The sequence below is a fragment of the Coloeus monedula genome (assembly GCF_965178545.1).
Source record: "Coloeus monedula genome assembly, chromosome: 1".
Lineage (NCBI taxonomy): Eukaryota > Metazoa > Chordata > Aves > Passeriformes > Corvidae > Coloeus > Coloeus monedula.
In genome coordinates, this window is record NC_138781.1 from 19,888,839 (window position 1) to 19,914,799 (window position 25,961).

A 25,961-nucleotide genomic window follows, 5' to 3' on the forward strand; every position below is an offset into this window, starting at 1 on the left:
TGGCGGGTCGCGTCGCGCTGGGGTGCGGCCTCCTCCCGGGTACCTCTGGGCTGAGGTCCAGGCCCTTGGGGAAGCTGCGAAGAGCTGTGTGTCCCGTTCCTCCCCGCTCCTTGATGATTTCAGTTACTGGCGGACGGGGGAATGAAAGAGGGAGCCCCATATTCTGCTCCCCACAGCAATGACCCAACTGTCGTTTTCCTCGTTTGGGAAAGGGTGAGCAAAGGAGGTTTGAAAGCCTTGCTCGGCATCTCAGGTGCTGGCTGCCTGTGACTGCTCGCAGTGTTCGTGTGTGTAGCTAGATCAAAGCCCTGGTCCGGCATCGCGTTCCCCACTGTAGTTCGCCACAGAAGCACATGAAAATCCGTGAGGAGGTGGTGAATAGGGAAGAGATGCTACCTCAATGGCTGTCTTCTGAAGTCCGTCATGCCTTTTTTGGGGCAAGGTGTACGGCACAGCAGGTCTGGAGAAAAATAATGCCCCTCTCAGGTACGAGCCTGCCTCTTGCTGAACGTTTGAAGTCTGACTGCTGTATTTGACGGGACACTAGGCAGTTTCCCTCATCAGCCCGGCTTCCTGCTCTGTCTGAACTTAGAAGCATCTGTCCTGGCCCCCCTCAGCTATGTTCCCTAGCCTGGAACATGGCGAAATGTTTAGCCTTTCCGTATTTAAAAGCAATTCCCTATGTATTATAATCACCTCTCCCTTTTTTCTAAGCTACATTCTGACGCAATGTCCACGGAAAGGCCATATATATGAAGCTGAAGGTTGTATTGGGTGTGCTCTGAACCTCCGGTCCTGTGGTTTTGACATTTCCAGGCAGCTTACAGTGGTTTTATTCTTTTGATGGCTCTATTTAATAGCGGAATTGCTTTTCGTTTGTGTGTTGTTCCTCTCCCTGAACTAAGCACATCTGGTATTTGTCATTTGAACGCAGGTGTTGAACACCTTACAGTTCCTGTAACAGAAGAGCTGTTTGCAGTCACATTTCATGCCAACTCCTATGAACTTGTCACAGTCAAGTTATAACTTCTCCTGTTAGGTGTTCCATGACTTCCTAAAGTGTTCATTAACTGTGGTTAAAAGCATAGATACGGCATCATGCTTCCGTGTGAGTCTACCTCTTCATACTGGGAGAAGTGAAATCTCCTTGGTTTTATTGTTTTTCTATTAGCCCTTATATTGGAGTAATTGTAATATGCTTTACATCCTGTTCAGAATGCACAGTTGTTTCTAACACATAATTTTGTTTTTGGTATGAAGTTTCAGACTATATATTTCTGCATTATTTGTTGACATGGTTGTCATTAATTTGTATCATGGGACTAGGTTATTTTTTGTAACACATTGCCCTAATTTAGGCTGGGGTAGAGTAAATTTCTTCCCAGGAGCTGGTACAGTGCAGTGTTTTGGATTCAGTGTGAGAATAATGTTGGTAACACTGATGTTTTGGTTGTTGCTGAGCTGTGTTTATCTGAAGTCAAGGACTTCTTTGTGTCTCAAGATGAGCCAATGAGGAGGTACACAGAAAGCTGGGAGGGAGCATGACTGGGACAGGTGACCCAGACTGGCCAAAGGGGTATTTCACATCATTAAACATCATGCCCAGTATATAAACTGGGGGAGTTACCTGGAAGGGTGGCTGTTCAGGGATGGTGTCTGGCATGAGTCAGCAGGTGGTGAGCAGTTGTATTGTGCATCATTTGTCTTTCTATTATTATTATTATTACTATTATTATTATTATTATTATTAATTTACTTTGTTTCAGTTCTCAAACTGTTCATATCTCAATCTACAAGTTTTACTTTGGATTTCCCTCCCTATTCCACTAGGCTGTGGCTGCATGGTGCTTAGTTACCAGCTGGGCTAAAACCATTACACACTTTTAGAGAACTTCACTGTAGTTCTGTCTTTTGTGTGCAGTGTTTTTCAGCAAGAGTTTTTAGGTTTTGACCACTGGCTCATGTTTCATGGTAGCACTAAGTCACATTTTAGAATTTAGATAGGTCCGAGTCATGTTGCTAACATGCTGTCAGATGAGTGGTTGGTTTTCCATGAAGAAGTAATTGTGATATCTCCTTGGTCATTATGTGATATTCTGCAGCCATCATTAAATAACCCATTTAATTCCTAAAAGGATACCTTCACAATGTCAATATTGAAGTCACATGTAGGGCTTATAGACACCACATTTCTACCAATTTTCAAATGTCTGCTTAATTATTTTCAGGATTCCAATTCTTTAAAAAATTCACAAGTGTGGGATTTTTTTAAAGGCTAGTTTATTACGCTTCTGAAGAAAAAGCTTTCCAAATGTGAGCCATATGGGGATTTTTTTGTGGTTTTTTTTTTTTCCCCCTGTAATGTAGGCATTGTAGGACAACAGGCACATGGTATGTCACATTTTCTGAAATGTTAAAAGTGAGCTTTGGTGATTTCAGTTGTATCAGCTGTTGTAGTACTAGTGTAGTGCTATTAGATTTCGTGGAAATAGCAAGGTAAATTCTTGGCATTTTGTTTGATTGTAAAAAGGAGTTCGTTAATTCAATTACAGTTTTTTTCTTTCAGTAGCTGCTAATGTTGCAAATAAGGCTTTGAAACTCCTGCCCATGAAACTTTGTCTGGACTCAAAAGTAAGTCTACATAAGATCACATTCTTGTAGCATTAAGATTTGAATTGAATCAGAAATATTAAAAATAAAAATATATTTTTGAGTGTTTTTGTATGATAAAAGTGTCAAATAGCCTCTCATTCAAATAAAATGAATATCAAACATTCCAATCTCTCTTCTCTAAGTGCATTTAATACAATGGGAATGTATTTTGATAGTCAAAATTCCTTGTTACGAATGGAATAAAACTAGAGTGATGTTGTCTCTTTCCTTCCATTTAAGCTGTTGTAAGCAAATTAAATTTTTAGGAAGTCTCATTTCAGACTGACGTGTATATAATTTTTCAAAATACAGATAATAGAGGGGTATTAATTTTCTCTGCTTCATTTCTGTTCTCCTTTGTCTCTGTTTCATGAATTCTTTTACTCAGAGTTTGGATTAAAACGCAGGAGATGCCAGGCTTTTTTTCGGACTTAGATGTTTATTATTTATCTATATTACAGCTGCACAGAGTGTGCCTCTAAGTTAACAAGGTAAAAATGGCCCCCGAGTGCTGCCTTCCAAGGTCTTTTAAAGTCCAATCTATCCAATTATGGAATGCCAATTATTTTATTTTTACCTATAATCCAGTAACTAAACATTCATGTTCCGCACTGCAGGTTTTTGACCAATACCAAAACACCCAGATTTGTGAAGAAAGAGGAAGGAAGAAGAACTAACCTACACCCAAAATCCTCCATTTTGTTACATGCATATTATGATATCCCATAAACCTAAATTTTCTACATCTCTACATATTCCACCCAGTGATGTAACTTTAATTACACAGCAACAATCTCAGTGCTATCACATAATCTGGGAAGCCGTTCCCAAGGCCTCAGGTCAAATGCAGTGTGCTTTTGAAGATCATTGCCTGTCAGCACTGAAAGAATGAAATTCTCTGAACCCAGGGTTCCAACAGAGGGATGGGGAGATACCATTTGGGAAAATAACTGTATTACCTACAGAGAAAAATGCTAAAGAATAAAATCTCTATCAGGACTGAGCTACAGTAAGACTTTGTAGCTTGGCTTTTCAAGAGGGATTAAAACAACATCTTGAAATTCCTGTACCTTTTATCCATATATTTTTTTCACCAGATAGCTTGAAGATCTATTTTAGGGGTCAGTAGAATTTCTGTTGCATTAATCCTTCACTCTTCCTAGTGTGAATTTAACACAAAGTAAAGTTAAAGCTTACTTAGTTTTTTAAGTATATACATTAAAAATCATTGCTTGCAGTCATACATGTACCCCTGTTTTGAAGTTTTGATAATTTGAACTATGGAGGAATCCTAAGAAGTTAAGCTTGAGGAAAAGAAAGAAGGGAAACTTACGGAGATTATTTCTAAAAATGAACAGATATGATAATGGAATAGAATACAGATATAAAAGTTGGGACTTAAATGAGTCAAAGCTAAATTCCATCAGGAGCCTTTGTGAGTGAATTCTGGAACTCTGAAATTTGTTCTCCCCAGGGATAGCTAGGGGAACTTTAATGGGACAGGATTTCAAACACCAGTGCAGCAGCCCCAAAAGGTCTGGCTTGGAAGGATGTGACAGCAAGGAAAGCAGTAACCTCATTGTAAGGTGATTACAAATGCTAAACATGTTAATGAACATACTTTGAAATGTAATGAGAGTAGTGTTACAGTCATATCCTGACCAATATTTGGAAATTTGAGTGCAATAAAGTTGCATTATTAAAATGGAAAGAATCAGAACCAACAACTTAGTTTGTGGGTACATCTTATGTTACATTTATAGACTTACAGAATATGATAAGAACCACTAAGAAAATACTTCGCTTATTTCAGTTCTTTACCAGCAGATTTTCAAAATTAAAGGAAGATGTCCTTTTTCCCTAAAATCTCTTTCCAATATGAAGTTGAAGAGTATCTCACCAAAGTGTTCAGAAATAAAGAGGTATGTGACAGTTACCACTAATCATCAAAAACTAATCATTTTTTTGTGTAACTTTAATACCTTGTAATAAAATATTGTCTTCACATTAAACAGAGTTCTGTATATAAAATACTTTCATATTTAAAATGCAAAATTAGTATTGATTCCCATTGGCTCAAAGTAGCATACAAATATTTAAATTAAATTGAGCATAAATCAGAGAATTCAATTTTGGATCCCACTGAAGAATGATCACAGATAATTAAGCACATATTAACCACATAATATTGAAAATACTCCCTTACCCCAGTGTAGAATACTACAGACAATCTATTAATTCCTAATCCAAGGATAAAAAAATTTGCATTTTTATGTACATTTTTATCAGTATGAAAGTTACTGATTGATAGTTTTGAATTTACTCTTCCATTTCCTTATGACTGGTCTATGTACAATATCAGAGAGCTCTCTGGCAGTTGCTGTGATCCTTGCTACAGACTGTTTACAGTGATTTTGCTGATGCAGCTATTTTTCTAACAAGTATTTTTCAAGAAATTTATGAGGCTTCCTGTGGAATTAGGCTTCCAGACACAGGCATTCCTCTCTATTGCACACCACACAACCATATTCCTCAATTTCTATGGAATGTTTATTTGGTGGGGTTCTTTTGCATTGAGCAAGAGGCTTCTGTATGACTCTCTTAATATAAAATCTCTTCTTTCATTTTCAGCTTATCACTGCTTTAGGTGCACAGGAGGCAGAGAATAAATACCAATCTCTGTTAAGTCATCTATCTCATCCACCAGGTTTTACAACTGTAAGAGTAAATACCCACTTGGCCTCAGTGAAACATGTGAAAAAATTGCTGTTTGAAGAGATCCAGAAGGTTGGTACAATTTCTTTGCTACAGCAAAAATAATAGGGTATTTCATCTTTTGCCTGAACACGAGACCTTTTCATTACAGGAAGCTGTAACTTACCTTTATGCATCCACTAGTTTTAACATTATGCAATCACACTGATTTCCTGTCAGTGTTAAAGGAAAATGCATTGTGTACCAGTATCCCTCATCTAATCCCTCTGAGAAAGGCAATAGCAGAGGGAAGAAGCATCCAACTTTTTTCATATGGCAGATCCAAACCTTTGATAGGATTGAGGTACTGCTGGGCTAAATATTGTAAAGGTGTCAAGTCTATAGAGATGACAGATAAAAAGTGTAGTTCAGTATGCTGTCTTCAGCATGGTTAGAACACTTTTTATTTAAGACTAAAGGAAAATGTCTGTGTATCTCATTGTAGAAACTGTTTAGGAAAGTGAGAAAATCGGTATGTTTTAGAAACTGGAGCCACAGCAATGCCCTGCAGCCACTGTATTTTCTTTTTTTAAACCTGTGTTTAATCTTTATATAATTTTCTGGATTTTTAATTCTCTTAATTAAACATTTATCTGATAATACGTAAACCATTATGTTTAAGAAATGTATTATTTTGAAACTGTGTCCTAGATCTTCACTCTGTCTCAAAAGATCTGGTTCTTCTTTGAGTAAGTTATTAATGCTAGTGGGTGTACAGGGAGCTTTTGTATGACAGGAGCCAAGACATTTCTGTGATGGCAGTTGACAGTGTTCTGCTGGCTGGGATGATAATGAGTTTTGCTAATTTTAGCTTGATTGTAGAAGTCTGGAAATGGGTATTGCAGGGTTATATTTTGCTTCAAGGGAAAATACTTTACTGAAAACTGACATAAAACCAGCTTTTCACAAACTTTTTGTATTCTGAAGTGTGATTATGTGTTAGAAAAGGAAACCACGTAAGACTTTTGAACAAAAGTACGATCATGGATTGTTTTCTTTTTTAAGAAAAACTACTTATTTATTAGATGCTAACTGATTTATGGTTTTACATGCTTTAAGGTTTTAATTTAGAAGGCTCAGATGAGAAGACATCATCTTGTTTAAATCTAGAAACCTTTATAAAATGGCAAGCTGTCATTTTTTTTCAGGTAGATACATAACTCAGGTATCAGTACCCAAACTTGGGCTGACAAGAAGAATGAAAAGTATTGCCAACCTGGCCTATTAAATAAGACAAGCAATACATGAGTAAACAGTAGCTTATAATTAATAACATCGAAGAGTTAACACAGGTGACACCCAAGCTTCTATGGTGGTGTTGCCATGTTCGGACAACAACTCAACACAAGCTTCTTCCAGAAGAAAGCAAAAACCAGTGATAGGGTTATGAGTGTCAGAACACTCTCCCACTCCTGAAGTCAGTTCTCAGTCAATCTCTTTGTGGTCCTGTTATTTCTGAATTTATTAAATGTTTAGTCTTTTACACCAGTATTTTTAATATATACTGTCCCTTTGCACACTATTTCTCAGCTGCTTTTAACTTTTCACTACCTTTGTGTTTTGTGATCTACAGCTATAAAATATGAATGAGAAACAGTTTTTAGTCTAATTAAGTAATCAAATATTATGTTTATTAGTAGTGCTTACTAATTATGTTTTTTTAATGAAACAGCAATTTAAAGGACTATGTGTTCCAGTTCTCGAGCATCCGAAACTTCAGGACATTTTATTAATTCCTGTCGTTGGACCCAGGTTTGAAATTTTCAGTCTTTAGCCTTAAAATGTTGTAGCACCATTTTCTTACAGTTATGATAACTAACTCATTATAACTGAGGCACAACTTCATTTGTGTTATGACCTGGTGGACAGTCCACATACTAACCAGGTCAGAGTTTTAGTCCTTAAAAATGAAAGAAAACATAGCGTTCTCTGGTTATTCATAAGACTAATGTTTTATAGGGGAAAAGTGGCATGCGTGCATCCTCCCTGGAAAGCCAGGTAGGTGGCAGATGAAAGAACTAAACTTTTGCATTGGAATATAGAACTTGAGCTAAGTATAGGCAGGGTTTTCTTCCACTGGAAGAAATCAAGTAGAATCAAGAATTACTCAGCAGTTGTTAAACACAAAAAATCACTTCACAATCATCTGGCATAGGAAGGGATAGAGGACTATTTCTCCATCCCAGTATAATTTATTTGTATTCCTGTGTCAAGTTCATAATAGTGGCAGAATATGTCAGAATCTGCATTATTTTGAGGACTAGTTTTCTTCTTGATTCTTTCCTTTGATTTCTCTGGGACTAAAATAAATCTTCTAAATGTAATACATGATAGTTAACTATTTTTTCTATTATATCTGACAAAAGTCAGTGGTTATGAATTAGAGTTTACTTGGGAAGTATTTGGCTTTTATTTCAGTATACTTTTCTTTTTAACTCAACTACATTTTGTATTTCTAGGCGAGATTTAAAAAAGCATGCATCTGAAGTCATAGTTGGAGCCCAGTGTGGATATGCAGTACTTCGAGGAGCACATGTTTATGTCCCTGGGATTGTATCCACCTCAAGATGTAAGAGTTCTCTAAATACACACAATTAAGTTGTAAAGATGGCAGAAAAAGTGTCACCCTTGGATAACAGATAAGTAAATAGTGACATGAAGTTGTTTTCTATTCTCAGCTGAAATTAATTTTACAGTTGTAATTTATAGTAATGACACTTTTAGAAGTTTTTCTGGCTTTTTTTTTTAAGATTTTCGCTATTTTTCGTTTTACTTGTAGAAAGTTGTATATGATTATTTCTTACTGACCTGGCCTGTTTTAAATTCTTTTTTCCATATGCAATTCCTAGCTGAAGTATTAGTTCTCAAGGATTTCAGTTTCTTGTTTTTAATTTAAAAATCTTTTTAAGAAAATTTTCAATGTAAAACCTGTTTTGTTAAGAGGATTTTTTACTACTTAGTACTGTAACTTTTAATATGGATGTTCCATTGAATAAACTTACAAAAGTTGGCTGCTTTGCAGTCTTGTAAAAAAAAAAAAAGAGATGCCACAACTGGATGGTGACTGGATGTTTGTTGATCATTTAAGACTTATTGTCTCCAGATTTGTTATTTTTTCACTCTATCACAAAGCCACTTACCTCCATGATTTTATTATATTTTGTTACAGATCTTCTTTTTTCTAATCCACTGGAAATTCACTGATATTGTTTATGTAAGAGAGATGTAGTAAAATTTTTTTTTCACTGATGAGAAAAGTCTTCAGTTTTTATGTCAGATTCTTAAGAAATGGAAATTATGCATCAATGCCTGTGAAGTAAGATAAATCTGCATGTGCATGCTTTGTGTTCAGCAACCTATTTTTGTTATTTAAATGTCAAATTAACTTTATGTAAAACCAGTATAATTTTGGATGATTCACCTTATTATTCTATTGTGATGAGATCTAGTAATCATCTTGATTTTTACTATTAAACAAAATGAGTCAGAAAAGCATTTATCTAGTCACTTTGTTTCCTTTCAGGAAAAAGCCTTCAAGAAGTTTTAAGCATGTGTTTAAGTCCAATTCACTGAACAGGAATGTGTTTCAATCTAGGGCTGGATAATGAAATAAGTATATTGGAATAACAGTTGTTGAAACTGCTTATTTAGACAACGCCATAAATATTCGAGTCCTTCTTTGAGTCAGCTAGTGATTTATCATAATTGCTGCATGTAATTATGCATGTAACATCAATTCAAAGAAAATAAAGATACTGTAAAACTTTAGGAACACTTCAGAGGAATTGCAAATAAGAAAATAAAATAAAAGGGCATGCTACCCACTTGATGCCAAATATAATAAAGGCTGTATTAAGCACAGATGGTCTTACTAGGGAAAAAAATAGTACAGCAAGAACACATATATAATCACTGAACTTGCAGTCCAAATGAGGGTAAACTAATGATCAGAGACTTTGAGCTTAATTTAACTAATCAAATCCTAACCTCTTTGTTTGTGGAATGCTGGTATAATCTACAAAAAGCTTAGGAACTCCATGCAGAACTGGTGTCTTTTGAAAGGATGATTGTCAGCAGAATGTGAAATAAAAGCATTTATGTTTGAATACTGCAAAAATCATTGGCAGATGTGCTTGATGGAAGAGTTAAATTGCTGCAGGTTTTTGTTCAGTGAAGTTTAAGCAGACAGTATTACTCAGCTATCACTTAATGGTTTTTTTGTGTCACATTGTGTAAAAAGAAGTAGTGTAAACAAATATATTTTCAATGGCTACCCACCAAATATTACCATTTAAGAATTTTGAGGCATTTGGGCATAATCAGAAGGCCACTTGAAAATGGAAAAAGGGATTCTCTAGTACTATTCAAATAATTCTTGGGAAGCTGAACTGTCGTTAGTCTTGTTATATCTTCTGGTTCCTCCAGCCTGTCAGTCACCACAGAAATGCAGTTTTCGAATTTTTTTTATTGCTATCCGAAGAGGCCTTTAATTTTAAGCATATTTTTCAGCCAGTCAGCACATAGAGCTTGCTCACTATTCTGTAAAATCACCTAAACCATTCCTTTTCTATTTTTTTTTCTTACTCAGAAAGTTTGTTATATCTGTAGGATTACACTTCTAGAGTTAGGGGTATATTTACATACTTAACTGATCTGGTGGGTTTTAATTGGAGATACAAAACTTTCTAAGAGGATTATTGAGAACAGCAGTTGCCTTAAAGGGAAGAGAGCCAGACCAGAACAAGAATATATAATCACTTGTGTCAAAACAATAAATGGAGAAAAAGCAGCTATAGCTATGTAGCTACGTTCTAGGTAGCTATTGAGAGGTCATTAGATAAATTTAGCACTCCTGTCTTTGTTCAGTAAGGGTGAACGAGTGTTATTTGATGTACTTGTGTGCTTGGAGCACACACGGAGGACTGGATACTGAAGAGTGTGCTTAAAACTTAAGGGTGACCCTGCCATGATAAAAAAATTAAAGTGCAGGTTTGTGTAGCCTCTTAGAAAACAAGCCACAGTGCCTGACTTGCAGCTTGGTGTCTCTCAGTACCTCCAGTTGTTCAGCAGCCATCATTCACTGTGTGAAACTTTCAAGCTTTATATCAGGTAATCGTCTTCGATTACATTTAGAAAGTGTGAAGTGTGGTATGATAGAAGAGTTGAAGTAAGTATTCTACTGAAAATCCTAAGTTACTTGGTCACTACTGTTTTGTTAAGTATATAATGATTTCAAACTTTCTGTTTTTCTTTGTGCAGTTGTGAAAGCTGGAGATCTGGTTTCAGTGTATTCAGATATTGAAGGGAAATGCAAAAGAGGGGCCAAAGAATTCGATGGAGTCAAAGTTTTCCTTGGAAATGGGATTTCAGAACTCAGTCGCAGTGAAATCTTCAGTTCAACTGGCCCACTGAAGTAAGTCTATAGCAATTGCAATCTACATGTAAACATTTGCAAAGGGAAGGAAGAAGATGCGAAAACATTTTGAATTATTTTGTACCCTATGTGAAGTCACAAGATGGCTTTGCATGTTGGGATTTCCAATATTTTTTGGGAAGCCATTAGTTTCACAGTGGGATCCAGATACCAATTTACTTTAGAGGTAGGAGCAAATAAGTGGGAGTATTTTCATGATTCATGTTTATTCAGTTCAATAATATCAAATAGAACTGATAAATGTTCTCACTGTGGCAAAATTGCATTTTGGTAAACTGTGTTGTTCTACTTCCCAGTTTGGATGTAACAGAAGTGCAGCCTTGTCAATTTCTCCATCTTTTAAAAATATCTCTGGGGGCTTTTTTTTTTTTGGTGGGACAAAGGACAGAACATAAGGTCAGATATCTTAAAAAAATTATTGACATTTGCCAAAGTAGTTACCTACTTCAAGATTCCTTGCTTTTCTATTTCGTTGATAAAGCATGTAGTTTATTCCTTTTGTGTCACCTAAAACACATATAAAAAGTAAGGTAGAAGACCATGGATGTCAAATTAATGACCAAGACTTTACATCTTGACGCACCACAAAAATTCTAGTGAAAAAAAAAGTACATTGTCAGAGAATTTCTGATTTATGAGAGCATAAATACAGTACAAGTAGTGGTAGGATGTACCTGTTGAGTTGGTGACATGGAACAGCAGTATGTAATACTAAATCTGGTGTCTGCAAGTTTGCTTTCTCGTATCCTTCCTTCTCGTTGGACTATCCAGTACATACACAAAATAATACTCATTCTTCTTTTCTTTTGTTTGCAGGCTCAGTGTTGTTATTTCATAGTTTTCTCTTTTTTGTTATCCATTTCCTGGTACATTTTGTTTAACAATTAAATCTGCATCAGAATTTCATCCATATTTAAAACTTTCAGGTGATTTCTGAGTTCGAACTTTAGCTTCACAGGCAAAGCAATGTTCCTGCAAGGCTTTTCATCTAGGATTTCAATAGTTATTTGACTGAAATCTCAGAAATTCAGGAAATGGAGAAAAATCTAAGTAGGAAATCACATTCCAGTGCCTTAGTGCATACACATGGCTAGCCAAAAGCACTTACGGATTGAAGTTAAGATATTTAGGTCTGGTTTTATGCATTTCTTTACATTATTAAGGCTTGGATTAGATCTTGGTTTATCCTGTGTACAGAACCAGAAATTTGCTTTATGCAGTTTTACAGATGGTTCCAATTCATAATGTAATGCATTTTTTGCCATGATTTACTCAACTTAATGGTGTAATTTTAAAGACTGTCTCATTAAAAAATTGTAGAAGTATTTTTCTTGGTTGTTCTTCCATTTTTGTAAGATTGTTGTTTCAAGTTGCTAGTTGTAAACATAATGATTTAAATTTACTACTGTTAAAATGTATAAAACTAGGTATTTGAAAATTTTGTTTCATGTTTTTCAGGGGGCTGGGTGTAAGAATGATAGAGCCAGTCTACCTTAGTCCTTCATTTGACAATGTGCTCCCTAGGCATTTGTTTTTACAGGTATGCTTGTTCCAAAACCAAAAGTCTGTACTATTTACAGAATAATGAATATTCTCTTAGCACACATTCATGGTTTCTACATTCCTTGTGCATTATAGCACCTAATTCAGACTTTGGATTTGAGGAAAACAAAGCATTTAAAATGAAGTCAGTATATATATGTAGGTGGTATAATCATAATGTGTCTGAGATATGATAAGGGCTTTCAAAGTGACATAAGAGATATTCACCTAAAAACATAGAAATTCCTCTCGCACAGGTACTCCGCATAGAACTATTAGTTTTTCAAATCTGCCTATGAGCTCTGGAATATGAGCCCCTTTTAAGGTTCATCATTCTGTAATCAGGAAAATCTCCACATATTAGGTTGACTTGAAGCCGATTTAAGTCCTAAAGACAACTTTAAAAGGTTTTTATACTTTTGTGTTGAACTAAGAAGAAAATATTTTCATATTGTCTAAGGTGCAGTACTGTGCACAATTATTGCACGTTATTTCTCTTCAGTACAGCTGTTCTGTTTATACAATTAATAGCACAGTTGAGCTTCTTGGTACTTTAATTCAGCAAGCTTAGACTTCTGCCTTTTGGTATTACTGTTCTTTAATGTTCTGCACCAATATGTTAATATAGTAAATGTTCCAATAAACAGGTTAATGTAAAATATTTGTAATAAACAGAGCTCCTCTGTGTCTGAGCCAGTATCAGCTTATTTTATTTGGACTTCTAGCACTGCAGTCACCTCAGTCATGAGCTGTTAAACTTCAGTCATAGATACTCAGACATAGCTTTATATAAAAAACAAGCCACTGGAGACTTCTGTCGTAAACTGTCCCTTATATATGATACAAATAGTTCATTTCCTGTTAAAGAACTGAGAGCAACATCATAGGTATCTTCGTTGCTGAATGATTTTTTTTTTTTTTAATGAGTTTGCCATTCCTTCATAAAGGAATTGATGCAGGGTATAAGGTTTGAATTCTCCCATATTTGTTTTTATGATAGAATTTACCTTCTGTGGTTGTGAGCCATATTTTAAACCCTCAACCAGGAGAGAAAATTTTGGATATGTGTGCTGCACCTGGAGGAAAAACAACCCATCTTGCAACATTAATGCACGACCAGGTAAGAGAAGTAAGAATTTTCTGTCTAAGGAGGAAAGTTCATTTGTACAGTTCTCTTCACTTACCTGTTAGAATGCACAGATAATTTACAACAGCAAACAATATTTTGACATTTTATTTACCAATGTATTTTGTGACACATCAGAGTTACTGAAATGGGCGACAGACTGTCTTTATCAAATATTCACCATCACCTTTAAAACCTTATTTGCTACAAATTCACTGTTGAAATATGTTTCATTTCACTTTTTAAAATGTTACTGAATTATTTTCAATCATAGAATTTTTTACATGCAAGGCAAAGTTAAGCAAGACTATGCTGGATTCATGAAACTGAGATACATAAAAATCAGGGGTTACTACTGTGTGCCAAAGAAACACACAACTCTTTACAAAAAATTATTAAAAAGTTCCTAATCCGATTAACTTTTTCTCAGTAAAAATTATCAGTTCTGCATACAGATAGGATTTTAGGCTGAATTTCTAGTCTGAATTTGTTGTTCTATGGTAGAATGTCACAAATCCAAAACTAGCTCACGAGAAAGTAACAAAAATGAGAAGAAACAAAAAAAAAAAGTAGAGAAAGACAAAGGAAAAGGGAACATACAAAAATAAGAATGTAGCTATAAGATTACAAATTTGCATATATTAAGATGTTATGTGCACAGTGAAATACAGAAATGCAGGTTACTCTTCTCTAGCAGAAGGGAAAAAGTATGTAATATTTCCTCTAAAAATTTTGGTAAGGCTTTTTTATTTTGTTGAAATAGGGTTATTAGAATAGATCAGATTATTTAGAAGTCTTGCAGTTACATTATGCAGTACTTTGACAGTTGCCTGTGCAGAAATGGGAAGGCATAGTATGTAATGGTATGAATGTACTGAGAAAGGGCATGTATTCAGTTCTGTGATGGTTTGCCTATGGAGGTGTTTTCTTCCCTCAGTATGGAACATTGGCAGAAGGCATTAAAAATGCATTAGACAGTCATTAGACATTTTTTATATACATATATAAAGCTTCCAGTAAAGAATTCCAATGTGATAAATAAAGGAAGTCTGTAAATCATATATTTATGTCATGCATTCATTTACATCTATACTTTTTTCCATCTGTGTATCTACAATTTGTATAACTTTGCAGAACTGTTTATTTCCTTAGTCACTTTACATATTTTGATTCTGCTTACCTGCAGCTGAAGTGGTAAAGATTAAGAATACAGATGTTGAATATTTATCTCAATTGATTTTCCTGAGTATGTAATTTTAAGATATGGAAGATACAGAAAAAAGCACTTCTTATCGGATTTTAAGTTCCATTCACAGATTTTCCGTACTAATTTTTCACAGATGGTATATTAAACCATTAGCATTTCAGAATATTTGAATCACTCTTACTTTTTTTTGTGATATAATTGTAAACATTAGTATATTGTTTTTAAATGTCATAACCAAGATATAAAATTACTCTGTAATGTTAAGAGCTCTTAAATAAGAATTGGGAATAGTTAAAGCTTGAGAATTTATTATTATTTGTATTCCAGTCCAGACCACTGTTTCTTCCAGATGTCTTTCAAGTAGTTGTTCTGGCAGTGGCTGGCATGGGCCAAATGGAGAAAAGAGCAGAGAAGCTGTGGATGACCCATCCCTGGAAGTGTTCAAGGCCAGCTTGGATGGGGCTCTGAGCAACCTGGTCTAGTGGAAGTCATCCGTGCCCATGGCAGGGGGGTTGGACTAGATGATCTTTAAGACCCCTTCCAACCCAAACCATTCTATGATTCTCTCATTTCTTTATCTCTGCAGTATGCAGAGATGTGCAGCAAATCCACTGTTCTTGCAACAGATGAAACTTTGAAGCACAGTCAGTTCTTAGTGTATGAGTGCAATCAGTTGAATGGTGTTAGGGGACAAGCAGTGGCACTTGGTTCTTGAGTGCACCTGTAGGAGGTGATTGGCTCACAGTAGCTGAAGACTGGACACCACTGACACAGCCTTAATACTTTCTTACCTCTCAGTCCTATTGCCTAACACAACATACAGATAACAGCTTATCTTTACTGATTTTTTTTTAATTTTTAAACTGTCTTAGTCACGTTACCCGTCTATAAACCTCTAGGGAGCCATCACCAAATAGAAAAAGGTTATTGTTTTTTCAGCACATTGTATTTGCTGTAGCAAGTGTAGTGGAAGCTTTTGGTCATTGGGTCTTTCTGTTCTGGATTTTTACTGATGCTACTCTTTACTCTGTGTTCACAGATTTCACGTAGCAGTTATGGGTGTGTGTCTGTTTTGATTTATTTTGGGGGAGGAAAAAAGAACTCTTATTCTTACATAAAGGGAACAATGTGTAATTGTGATTTCCCTCCCCCCACCTCTATGTTTATTCTAGTATTTACACTATTTCTGAAGTAACTTGAGTGACATGTACTGCAAGTGTTACAGTATGTTATGAGTCTAAGCAAATCAGAGACATGGCTCAGGGTCTCATTTCCTCAGCACTGAGCTATATTGTGATCGTATTTCCTACCCTCTCCATACAAATTTAAAACCTGTTGGCCTATTTTAGCATGTATTTGAGGCTTCTACCCTCTTTCAAATGATTAAATTTTTATCTTAGTGCCCACTTAAGCAGTTCAAAACAAACAAAAAGAAACAAACAACAGAACCACTTGCCAGAAGTCAGACATCACAGCATCCCTTGGAGTGATAGTGCCAAGCAGTCGGAATGTACACTGCTTCAGACTAATGCGGCTATCACGCAACACATGTGTGAATAAGGACTGCAGGAGTGTGGATTTAAGAATAAAATTATTCTGTAGGGAAGACTGTACTTTATTTATTACACCTGCCCAGGGTGGGGGAAAGGAAAACAGAAAGTGCACATCCATTTAATCCCGATGCTTTTGATGAAAACTTTGGGATTTTTTTCAGGGTGAAGTAATAGCCATGGACAAGATAGCTAACAAGGTCAAGAAAATCAAGCAGAATGCTGAATTGCTACAGTTGAATTGCATTAAGGCCTTTTGCTATGATGGAACAAGGGCCCTTTCAGTGGAGAAGAGAGAGGATAAACAAGGTAAAATAAACAATTTGGGTAGTAGTAGCTTTTAGAAGAAAATGCTAATGTTTTGCAAAAACAGTATTAAAATTGTCACAGTTCTACAAGTCCTTGAAATCTTGGTAGATACCTAAGTTGCTTCAGCACAGTGAATGCACTTTTATTTTCTGCTCTTTTGTGATTATCGGCTTCTGTATGAAGCAAATACAAAAGGCAAATTATCTGTCCTTGTCACTATCTAATATTCTCAAAGGAAATGCATTCCTTTCCCAGATAATACTGAAGACTGACGAAGCCTTAAACCTTCTTTCATGATCACATTTAACCCCATACTCTGAATTGTCTGACCTAATCTGAGAAAAAAATTATTTTTGCAGACTTGCTTCCCTTTTCTGCCTCATAATCCTCATCAGTAAAATGGGGTTATTAATACCTAACTCCCAGGAGTGCTGTAACGTTTAGTTCATTGATGTTTGTTCAGCTGTTCAGGGGAAAGTTACATACAAGCACAGTATTATTTTAAGTAATTTCATTTGCTTTTCTGAAGTGATGCAGTTATGATACTGGTTCTGTTCCCATGATGGAATGATTTAAATGGTATCTGCTGCCTTGATTATTTTTAGTTTGTTGTGCAAAGTATGCTGTTCTTTCTCACTCTATTTTATCTCAGTCACTGGTTAGCCTAAGTAGGAATCAGATTGCATAATTCACCTTCTTTGTCCCTATGCATTGCAGTTATTCCTGCTTTGGAGGAACAAAAGTACTTTCTTAAGAGTCTTTTTATGAATGTTAAATACTGTAGGTGGCAAGTAGCAATTACAGAGATGAACAAGAGCAAGCTGTAATACTGGGAGATCATGATGGCTTTTCTATACATCCCTGCAAGTAACACATGACATATTTTGAATATTTTAGTAATGGATCAGAGGTAGATAAACCAGATAGATTCATTTTGTAGTGCAGGAGCAAACTAGGTAGCAGTAGTTAATACAGTGATAATACTGTATTGTTTGGCAGCAGTAGTACCTGGTGATGCTGAGCCAGACCATCTCCCTAGCACTGCAGAGATAGAAACTTCTGGGCTGTTGAGTCATTGGGGTACAGATTTAAGGCTAGGCTCTGCATATAGAACATATATATTGTCATCCAGGTAATAGTCAGAAATTGTCCTGCTCTTCACAATCCTTGGTCACTGAATCGTTCTGCCATGGAGGCAGCATGTCTCACATTAGAACTTGCAGTAGTTCATGTTATTTTCTATAGCTACATATGCGTCACAAGAAATAGTTATTATATAGACAGTCCACTTATTATAAGGCAATCTCAGTTATTAACTGCAGGTTTCTCTCAGTAAAGGTTTGCACACTTCTGAGCTGACTGGGGTTCTTTACGGTCTGTATGTACAGCTCTGTACCTAGCACCTCTGACCAATCATATTTCAACTTTTTTCATTACTTCTTCATTTTACTTTCAAATTATTAAATTAAGTTTTAAAAAAAAAATTGTTGCCTAAAGGGATCATTTTTCAGCTGACAGAACTTAAACTGTTTAGTTTTCTGGGAGATGAAAACTACCACCAGCAGTGCTGAGACTTGTCTCTAGCTGAGACTGTCTATAGCGCATAAATGTTTTATGTCAAGGAAGACATAAGAGCTTGTCCTTATCTACAGTGAATTCTCAAGGAAGGAAACAGGCACATTTTACATTACTAACTGCTTTTTACAGAAGGACCCCCATTCTTACCAGAGTCATTTGATCGAATTCTTCTTGATGCTCCATGTAGTGGGATGGGACAGAGACCAAACATGGCTTATTCCTCAACTTTAAAGGAAGTGACCTCTTATCAGCCACTACAGCGCAAGCTTTTCACTGTGGTATGTATTAAACATTGAGTAGGTAAGCTAAATTGAACATAAATGCTTTTGCAGCATAAAACTTACCCAAAAAATGGTGCCTCATTTTCCCTACTTTTTCAGCAGCCAGGAAGTATTAGGGTCCTGTTAACCTCTCAGCTCCACCAGATCTGTTGCTAGGTGAAGCCAGTTCACTGAAGCATGGGAAAGGTATATGTAATCCATAGTAAATAAAAACCTCAGTGTTTTTTTCAATTCCCTCAGTTTTATCAGTTTTACTTTATAATAATCCCAAGGGTCTAAGTTACAGAGCAGGTGACTTAGGAGCATACTAAGGAGTGTGCTTGGGCTGATGCTGAAAGATAAGATGAAACTTGTCAAAATCGGAATGATACATATTCAAAGTGAGTGACAGCTTGAAAAGCAGCATAGATACAGCTTCCATGCCAAATATATGGAAACAATTGACATCTAATATAACTGACATAAGTATTGTGTAGCCAGGGTTGGCAGCAGGTGGTGAAAACAGATCTAATCTGTCTGGGATATGCAGAGCTGTACAAATAACAAATCTTACAAGGTGAATCATCTCAATGACATTAATAAACTGCATGAGGTATAATACCTATTTGGAAAGAAGAATCTTTCTAATCCATGTTATCCTTCGCTGTATTCCCTGAGAGGAATTAGTATCTTAATGCCTAACTTAGAAAGGTTCGAGGTTAATTAAGTGTTCAGTTTTAATATTCTAGGTACATGGTCTATTAGTTAATGTTGCTTAATATGAAAGTTTTAAATTTAAAAATAAGCTGAACTATTGTTTATTTCGCCCGCAGGCAGTGAAGTTGCTGAAGCCAGGAGGTGTTTTAGTATATAGTACATGTACAATTACACTTGCTGAAAATGAGGAGCAAGTTGCTTGGGCCCTGAAAACTTTTCCATGCCTCCACCTTCATCCACAGGTAATACTATTTTCAGAGTATTTCACACTATCTAGTGAGCTTATTTTGGAACCGTAAAGTTACACAGTATATTTACTATCAATACATCTTTTTTCACCTTGGACAGTTTTAACTGGTGTGCATAGAAATAACAGAAGGATTTCTGAGGCTTTTTTAAAGTCTATTTTCGTGCTTAATTGAGCTTTATTTAGGAATCATTAAGTAGTTTCCCACTGTGTATAGTGGGTTTTTTTGATTTGTACAACAGTCTTTTAAAACACAACAGGGACAAAAGATAGGTCAGACAGGTTAAAATTTCTCTTGCAATTTCTTGAATTCATATATTTTATTCTCTTCTTTTGCACATTCACAGGAGAGGTGAATTTTTTTTTTCACTAATGCCACTGAAGTCATGAAGACTTGCATATAAAGTATGGGACATAAATGAAAATAAATTTGTGTTTCAAGGAAGGAGGATTTTATATGTATGGGAGCTATTTTTGCTTTATTTAAAAGGAATGCAGGAAAGAAATTATTTCAGGCTCAGTGTCCCAAGACTGCACCTTGTCTTTTTTGGAGTCAGTGTCTACCATTTAGATGTCTGGGAGGAGGTAATATATAGGGAGATACTAGAATTTTTTTACCTATGCCACCTACAGTTTATACAATTCAGAAATATCTGTTACCTTTATTAGTACTTCAGGGGGGTTCATCATCAGACCACACATGTCCCACTTCCTCTTTGATGATGTGACGAGCTGGGTGGGGTAGTTTATCATCATGTCTTTGAGGAAAAGTCTAACTCTGATACCTGGTTAGCTTACATACTGTGTGATGACTTGTACCTTTCTTAAGAAGCTTAAATGAATCTTTAACTGAAATTAAAAAATATATACAACAGCTGTACAATGAGAAATTAATATGACAGCTGCTAAAGATTTAACAGAACTGACGCTCTTTATCAAAGCTTTTTATGGTCTGTTCTTCTGTCTGTTTTCTCACCATCCATTCACTAAGAATTTTTCAACTAAGACATTTCAACTGAGATTATACATTTAACCTAACAGCATAAAAAATTCTCCTTGATAGAATGACAAAGCAAAGCACAAGCCTTATTAATGCAAGTGCAAGATTAATCTTGCTTAATGGACTTTCTCTCACCAGTAGTATCAGTCTTAAATAAAGCACTCTTTTTCACACACAGATGCCATATCTGTAAAAATTAATCTTTTATGTATAGTATATTTTAAATGAGACGACATTGAATTGTTTACCCACATATAAATTGTAATGCCTTATAACCAGTTCCCCACTAGTGTAAACTAAGGGGATCTTTTCCAATGAACAGAAGACAGGAGTCTAGGGGCTACTTACCTCATGTTCCTTTATGTATTTATTTCCCATATTCTTTAGTTTCAGTGGACACCTCCTTTTTTTCCAGTCCACTGTTTCCCAGTTTCTCAGTTTGGCAACAGATCCTGGAATCACATGGGGTAATGTGGGCAAGGAAAAAACAGGAGATGGAGCCATAGGCGTTCTTGTAGGTGGAGGTTACCACATGGCAGCTGCTCCTTTGTGCAGACTTCCTCTTAGGAGTTTACACAGAAGATAGTGTGGATCAGCTTAAATGTAGTAACTTAACTGGAAGGAAAAATGAAAAGGTAGAGGAAAACACTGGTCTGCCTTCAAGCAAGTTACTTGAACACGTGGAATACTGTTTCCTCTAGACTTTTACCTTTCCCTCCTTCTATTACATCGAGTTGCTATCCTTGTCTCCCTTTGTATATCATTTTTCTCTCAGTTTGCAGTAGACATCTTTGTTTGTCTTTTACCGGGAAAGCACTGAAATCATGCTGAGGGAAAGGAAGAATCAGTCTGCAGCCCCTTGGCTGCCCAGCTCTCCAGCATGCAGTACGTGGTTAAGCAGCTAACTCGCATCATGTGCTGACTGGGTGAGCTCATGTGTTAGCAAAGTGTGATGGCTGAAAAAACGCTCTGCTGTAGGCTGCATTATGGACTACATTAGACTAGATTGACAAAGGAGATCTATTTTTGATACTGCAGTGCCAGCTTTTGCACACTTTGTTCTGTCTCCTTACTGAATGCATTGAAAGAACAATCCAGCTAAGAATTAAATTTTTTCCTAGGAATTAGTATTAAATAAGAAGCAGTCAAGGTTACTCTCAAGAAATACTGAGAAAAGGGCTGGGATTTTAAGTCCTTCTCCTCTCCAGGATTTTGAAGCCAGATTTCATCTCCTGAAATTTTTCCTGTCTTTTATTCTCTGCCTCATAGACATGCACACGTAACAGTAGTCCCGTTTACCTGTTATTCTTACTACATGGCTAGAAAATTTGAAGTTATATTTTTTCTGCTGCATCATGTGCCAAAATGATGCCTCTTCAGGCAGTAAAGTATTTTGGCCTGGGGCTTTTACTCTCTCTAGTTGAAGTTTTTAATGTGAAGAATCCAGGTATTTTAGCTTGGACTTTAGGAAGAAGTTCTCCACAGAAAGGGTGATAGGGCATTGGAATGGGCTGCCCAGGGAGGTGGTGGAGTCTCAATCCCTATGGGTGTTTAAGAGCAAACTGGATGGTACTTGGTGCCATGGCTCAGTTGACAAGGTGGTGTTAGGTCACAGGCTGGACTTGATGATCTATCTCCAAGGTCTTTTCCAACCTAGCTGATTCTGGGATTCTACTACTGTTACTGAGGATATTGGTAATGGGCTGAGGATTCACTGTTTTTGACTTAACTCACAGCTGTGAAGTCAGTACACAGAAGTGCTGCATCATTTAGAAGTGGCAACCTAAACCCTTTAGACCAGCTGTCTGGTGGTAACAGCTTTCTTGTGATGTTTCAGCCCTTGGAGTAATGAGTTGTTTTAGACCCATCCTCAACAAGTGCTCTAAACTACTGAGAAAAAGTGGATGAGGGGCATCACCACCTCCTCAAAATACTTTGAATCTTGTATATATGTTTGTATACTATTGGCCACATGAAAGCAAGAGAAGAAGCCACATCACTTCTGAATCTCCTGGTGTGAATGATATAAATGTAGCTTGTCCACGTTGTTAGATAGCTCTGCATATGCTCAGCAGAATACATTTAGGGCATTTAAGAACTTTAAGAGATGCAATAATTTGCTTTTCTTTGTTACTTGAACAGGAACCTCACATTGGAGGAGAAGGCATGAAGGGAGCTGGACTGTCACTTGATCAGTTGAAGCTGCTGCAGAGATTTGATCCATCTGCTGTGACATTGCAAGGAATGGATATTAATTCTTTGCAAGATTCCAGAGAAGATGACCTGATTTCATTGGCAAATAAGGACTGTATAGGATTTTTCATTGCAAAATTTATTAAATCAAACAGTAAATACGGATTTGGGAATGCAACCTGAAAAAATACCTCAGTGAGTCTAAGAACAGTTCAGACGTGAAGTGCCTTTCTTCCTGCTGCAATGTTACCAAGCCAACGGGCTGACGGCAGGGTTGCTATGGCAGCACTGAGATCTGCCAGCTGTTCTGATGGGAAAGAGCCACAGGTTGCAACACAAAAGTCATGGCTGGGGGAAGGGCAGTATCATTTTTAAGTTTCTCTCTGCTTTGTATTTACAGCAGGTCAGTGCCTGAATGACAACTATGTTCACTCATCCTAATGTCTGTTCTGCTTTTTTTTTTACCTGGTGCAGCAAACGTAGGAAGGGGATATAAGCTGCTTCACAAAAGGCAAACATAAATAAAATAGATGGGAACTACTACAATGAATTTTGGAAAGGATGGTTTCTATGGAGGTTTACCAGTAGTTAGTTTACTTAAATAGTGCTTCTCAAAACATTTTACAAAGAACTGTTTTATAAATTGATACTTAGAACCTCATTTCTCTTTTATTTTAATACAAGCAAGATTCTCTGTACACATAATATATACACAAAATACGATTAGGCTTTGTAGCATGTCTTTTATAGCAGCATGAATATATTAAACCATCTCACTCTGGGAATGTAAATAAATAGTGTTTCAACATCAAACTTCCCATGCATAAACTGTATTGGTTCTGAAATAGCCTATTGGACTGGCTGACAAGTGACAGTTTTAAAATCAAACATTTGTAACAGAAGGGGCTACAGTTGTGATTAATATATCAAAAGACAGAAAACAATGCATAATACCATCTGAAGTGTTGCAAATCACCTTTCAAACAACTAAGAATGTTCTTTATTGGTTAGAAAGCATCACCAGCTATAATCATATGAAAACTGAAACTGGGGAAGCATGCTAATGAGAACTGCCTTAGTACATTGCTCAAAGTTTAAATAACCTAAATTTCTTAACGATGTTAGATGTGTTTGAAAACTCTGCTTCAGTTCCAGTTTGAACAGTATTCTCAGTCCTGCTGGAACTGGCAATAGCACTAAAATTAGAAGGAAGGCTAAGTACAATGGAAAAACAGAAACTGACATCTGTGTGTGTTTGATGTTTTCCTCTCACTCATCAATTTCCAGTTTTAAGAACCATTATCTGAAAAATGTCTGTCTTTTCACAAAAAGCTATTTGGTTGGATTAAAAAGAGCAATAGTTTGTTTATCATTTGTCTTTCTACTGTCAGAAGTGCTTTTTGTATTTGCTTGCAATCAAAACAGTCTATACAGTTCTCTTTCTCAGTAGTCTGGTTGTTTCCTTGTATTTTCCATAAATGTTTTGATACCGTATGTTTTCTACTGCTCTTAAATAAAAACCAAATGTTTCTTCTGTCCTGCCAAGGTTGATTGGTACATCCATATAAGGCCTATACTAGCAGGATAGGAAAATGGAATTCTTGTCTACTTTTGTTGGTCATTCTTTGCCATTAAAGACAACATGTCTAAAGAAGATTTAAAGTAATGTCGTTTCATCAGCAGTAGGTGAGATATCCTATTCAGAATCATGAAGGTTCATACTATAGTCTTTCTAGTCTAAATATGGCTAAAATAATTACCTGGTAACAAAAGGGATTATCTTTTAAGTACATGTTGAAATCTTTAACTCAGTGCTAGTAAAAAAGCATTTTCTTTTTTGCAGAATACAGAAATTTTGTAAACATTAATCAGCACACATAAACTATATACTGAAGTTTCTGTATTCATATAAAGTAAGGAACTTTACCTCCAGTTTCAGTAGCAGGATGTGTGCAATGCTGAATTTGAAAGAATTAAGATTGCTGAATTTTTAGTGGAGTATTTGTTGAGACTTCCCCCAATTTCTTTAGCTTTGGATGATAGGTTTTTTAAGAAGGTGACTTCACTTGATTTTATATGAGAAAGTTCTTAGGGGTGGGAAGAAAAAGTAACTAACTTGTAGTTAATTCCAGTGTAATTGCAGAGCAGACTTCGCCTAAAAAAATTACTTTTTCTATTAGGGTTGTTTCTGCAAAAGTCAACTGCTAGCCTTAAAAGAGCACTCAGGATATTGAAGGGATGGGCCTCAGCTGTTCCCCAAGGGCCCTGTCTCTGTTGGTAATGACTTCTCCATCAGGCAGGTCAGAGTAGAAACTCAATTAAGATGCTTCCATCGCTTGAAGAAGCCACCATCCTTTCTCTGACCATAGGTGTGGCTAAGTTAGATGACTAAGATTGGATGGATGCTTTTTTTTTTCTTTTCACAGTCTTACTGTGACTTTAACTAGAAATGGTAGGAATACTTTCTCATTGACACAGTTCTGATGTATGGTGTATATGTGTTTTAAACATATCATACAATTACTTTCCTGATTACACACTGAATCATTGTGCTTTACCAGTTGATGCTAAAGCACAATGGAATATATTTATTTATTTTTATATATATGAGATATTTATATATTAAATTTAAAAAGTTAATTGTCATTATAATGAAAGATTAACCCTACAAAATAGATAGGCATGCAAACAGATCCTGTCTTTAAGAAAGTCTGAAAAGAAGTTTTCTCTATTTGCAGTAACAGTGATTAGTAATAGTGCCAAATCTAAAGATCTATCTTGGTCAGTATAAAGATACTAAAATAGGCAGCCTCATATATTATGAAATTATGATACAGCTTTTTCTTGTTTCAGTGTCACAGAATGCACCAATTTTTTTGGATCACATATGCTTTTTAAGGAATGGGCTGGTGAAGGTGATCAATCAAGAAATTACTTTAGAGTGGGTAGTTTAAAATATAAAGAACTTTGTTTTTATGTTTGCTTGTTCATGAATAAAAAGTCTATGAGCAAATCCAATTTTGTCCTGCTAGAATTCATTGCAGAGTAGGTATGCATGATAGATAAAAGTGGCAAGAATAAAGAAATGAGAATATGGATGAGTTAGAGGAACCTGCTTAATCTCTATTATATCTGATATAAACCTTTTCTGGGGCTGCGTAGGAATACATTTCTAGGGTGGTAAGTTATAAAAAGAAACTTACAAAACTACTGTAAGCTCATATGTAAAAGTTTGTTATATAAAAGTGGGGAAATAAATTACAGACAAATTGCCAAGCAATAAAATTGATTGAATAACATTTGATTAAAAACATTCACAGTAAAAATGGCATCCACATATTTTACAGATGATAGAAGAACTAAGATTTTGGTGAAAAATCTGCAATAAAGTA

General features: G+C 35.9%; 1 protein-coding gene across 4 annotated transcripts; it reads left to right on the forward strand.

Annotated features, from left to right (window-relative positions):
• The first annotated feature begins 209 nt into the window (after positions 1–209).
• On the forward strand, positions 210–25,510 carry NSUN6 (NOP2/Sun RNA methyltransferase 6). Of its 4 annotated transcripts, none has more exons than XM_082294118.1 (13): positions 210–486; positions 2,567–2,631; positions 4,477–4,574; positions 5,284–5,439; positions 7,079–7,158; positions 7,866–7,975; positions 10,666–10,819; positions 12,299–12,380; positions 13,383–13,502; positions 16,430–16,574; positions 18,282–18,430; positions 19,246–19,371; positions 22,519–25,510. In XM_082294118.1, the coding sequence occupies exons 3-13, from the start codon at positions 4,500–4,502 to the stop codon at positions 22,750–22,752; spliced, it is 1,431 nt and encodes a 476-aa protein (XP_082150244.1). In that variant the 5' UTR covers positions 210–486; positions 2,567–2,631; positions 4,477–4,499; the 3' UTR covers positions 22,753–25,510. The 4 variants fall into 4 exon arrangements, with proteins under 4 accessions (XP_082150244.1, XP_082150241.1, XP_082150242.1 ...); XM_082294115.1 differs by having other exon boundaries at positions 469–486; positions 4,466–4,574; XM_082294116.1 differs by lacking the exon at positions 210–486 and having other exon boundaries at positions 2,560–2,631; positions 4,466–4,574.
• Positions 25,511–25,961: the final 451 nt, after the last annotated feature.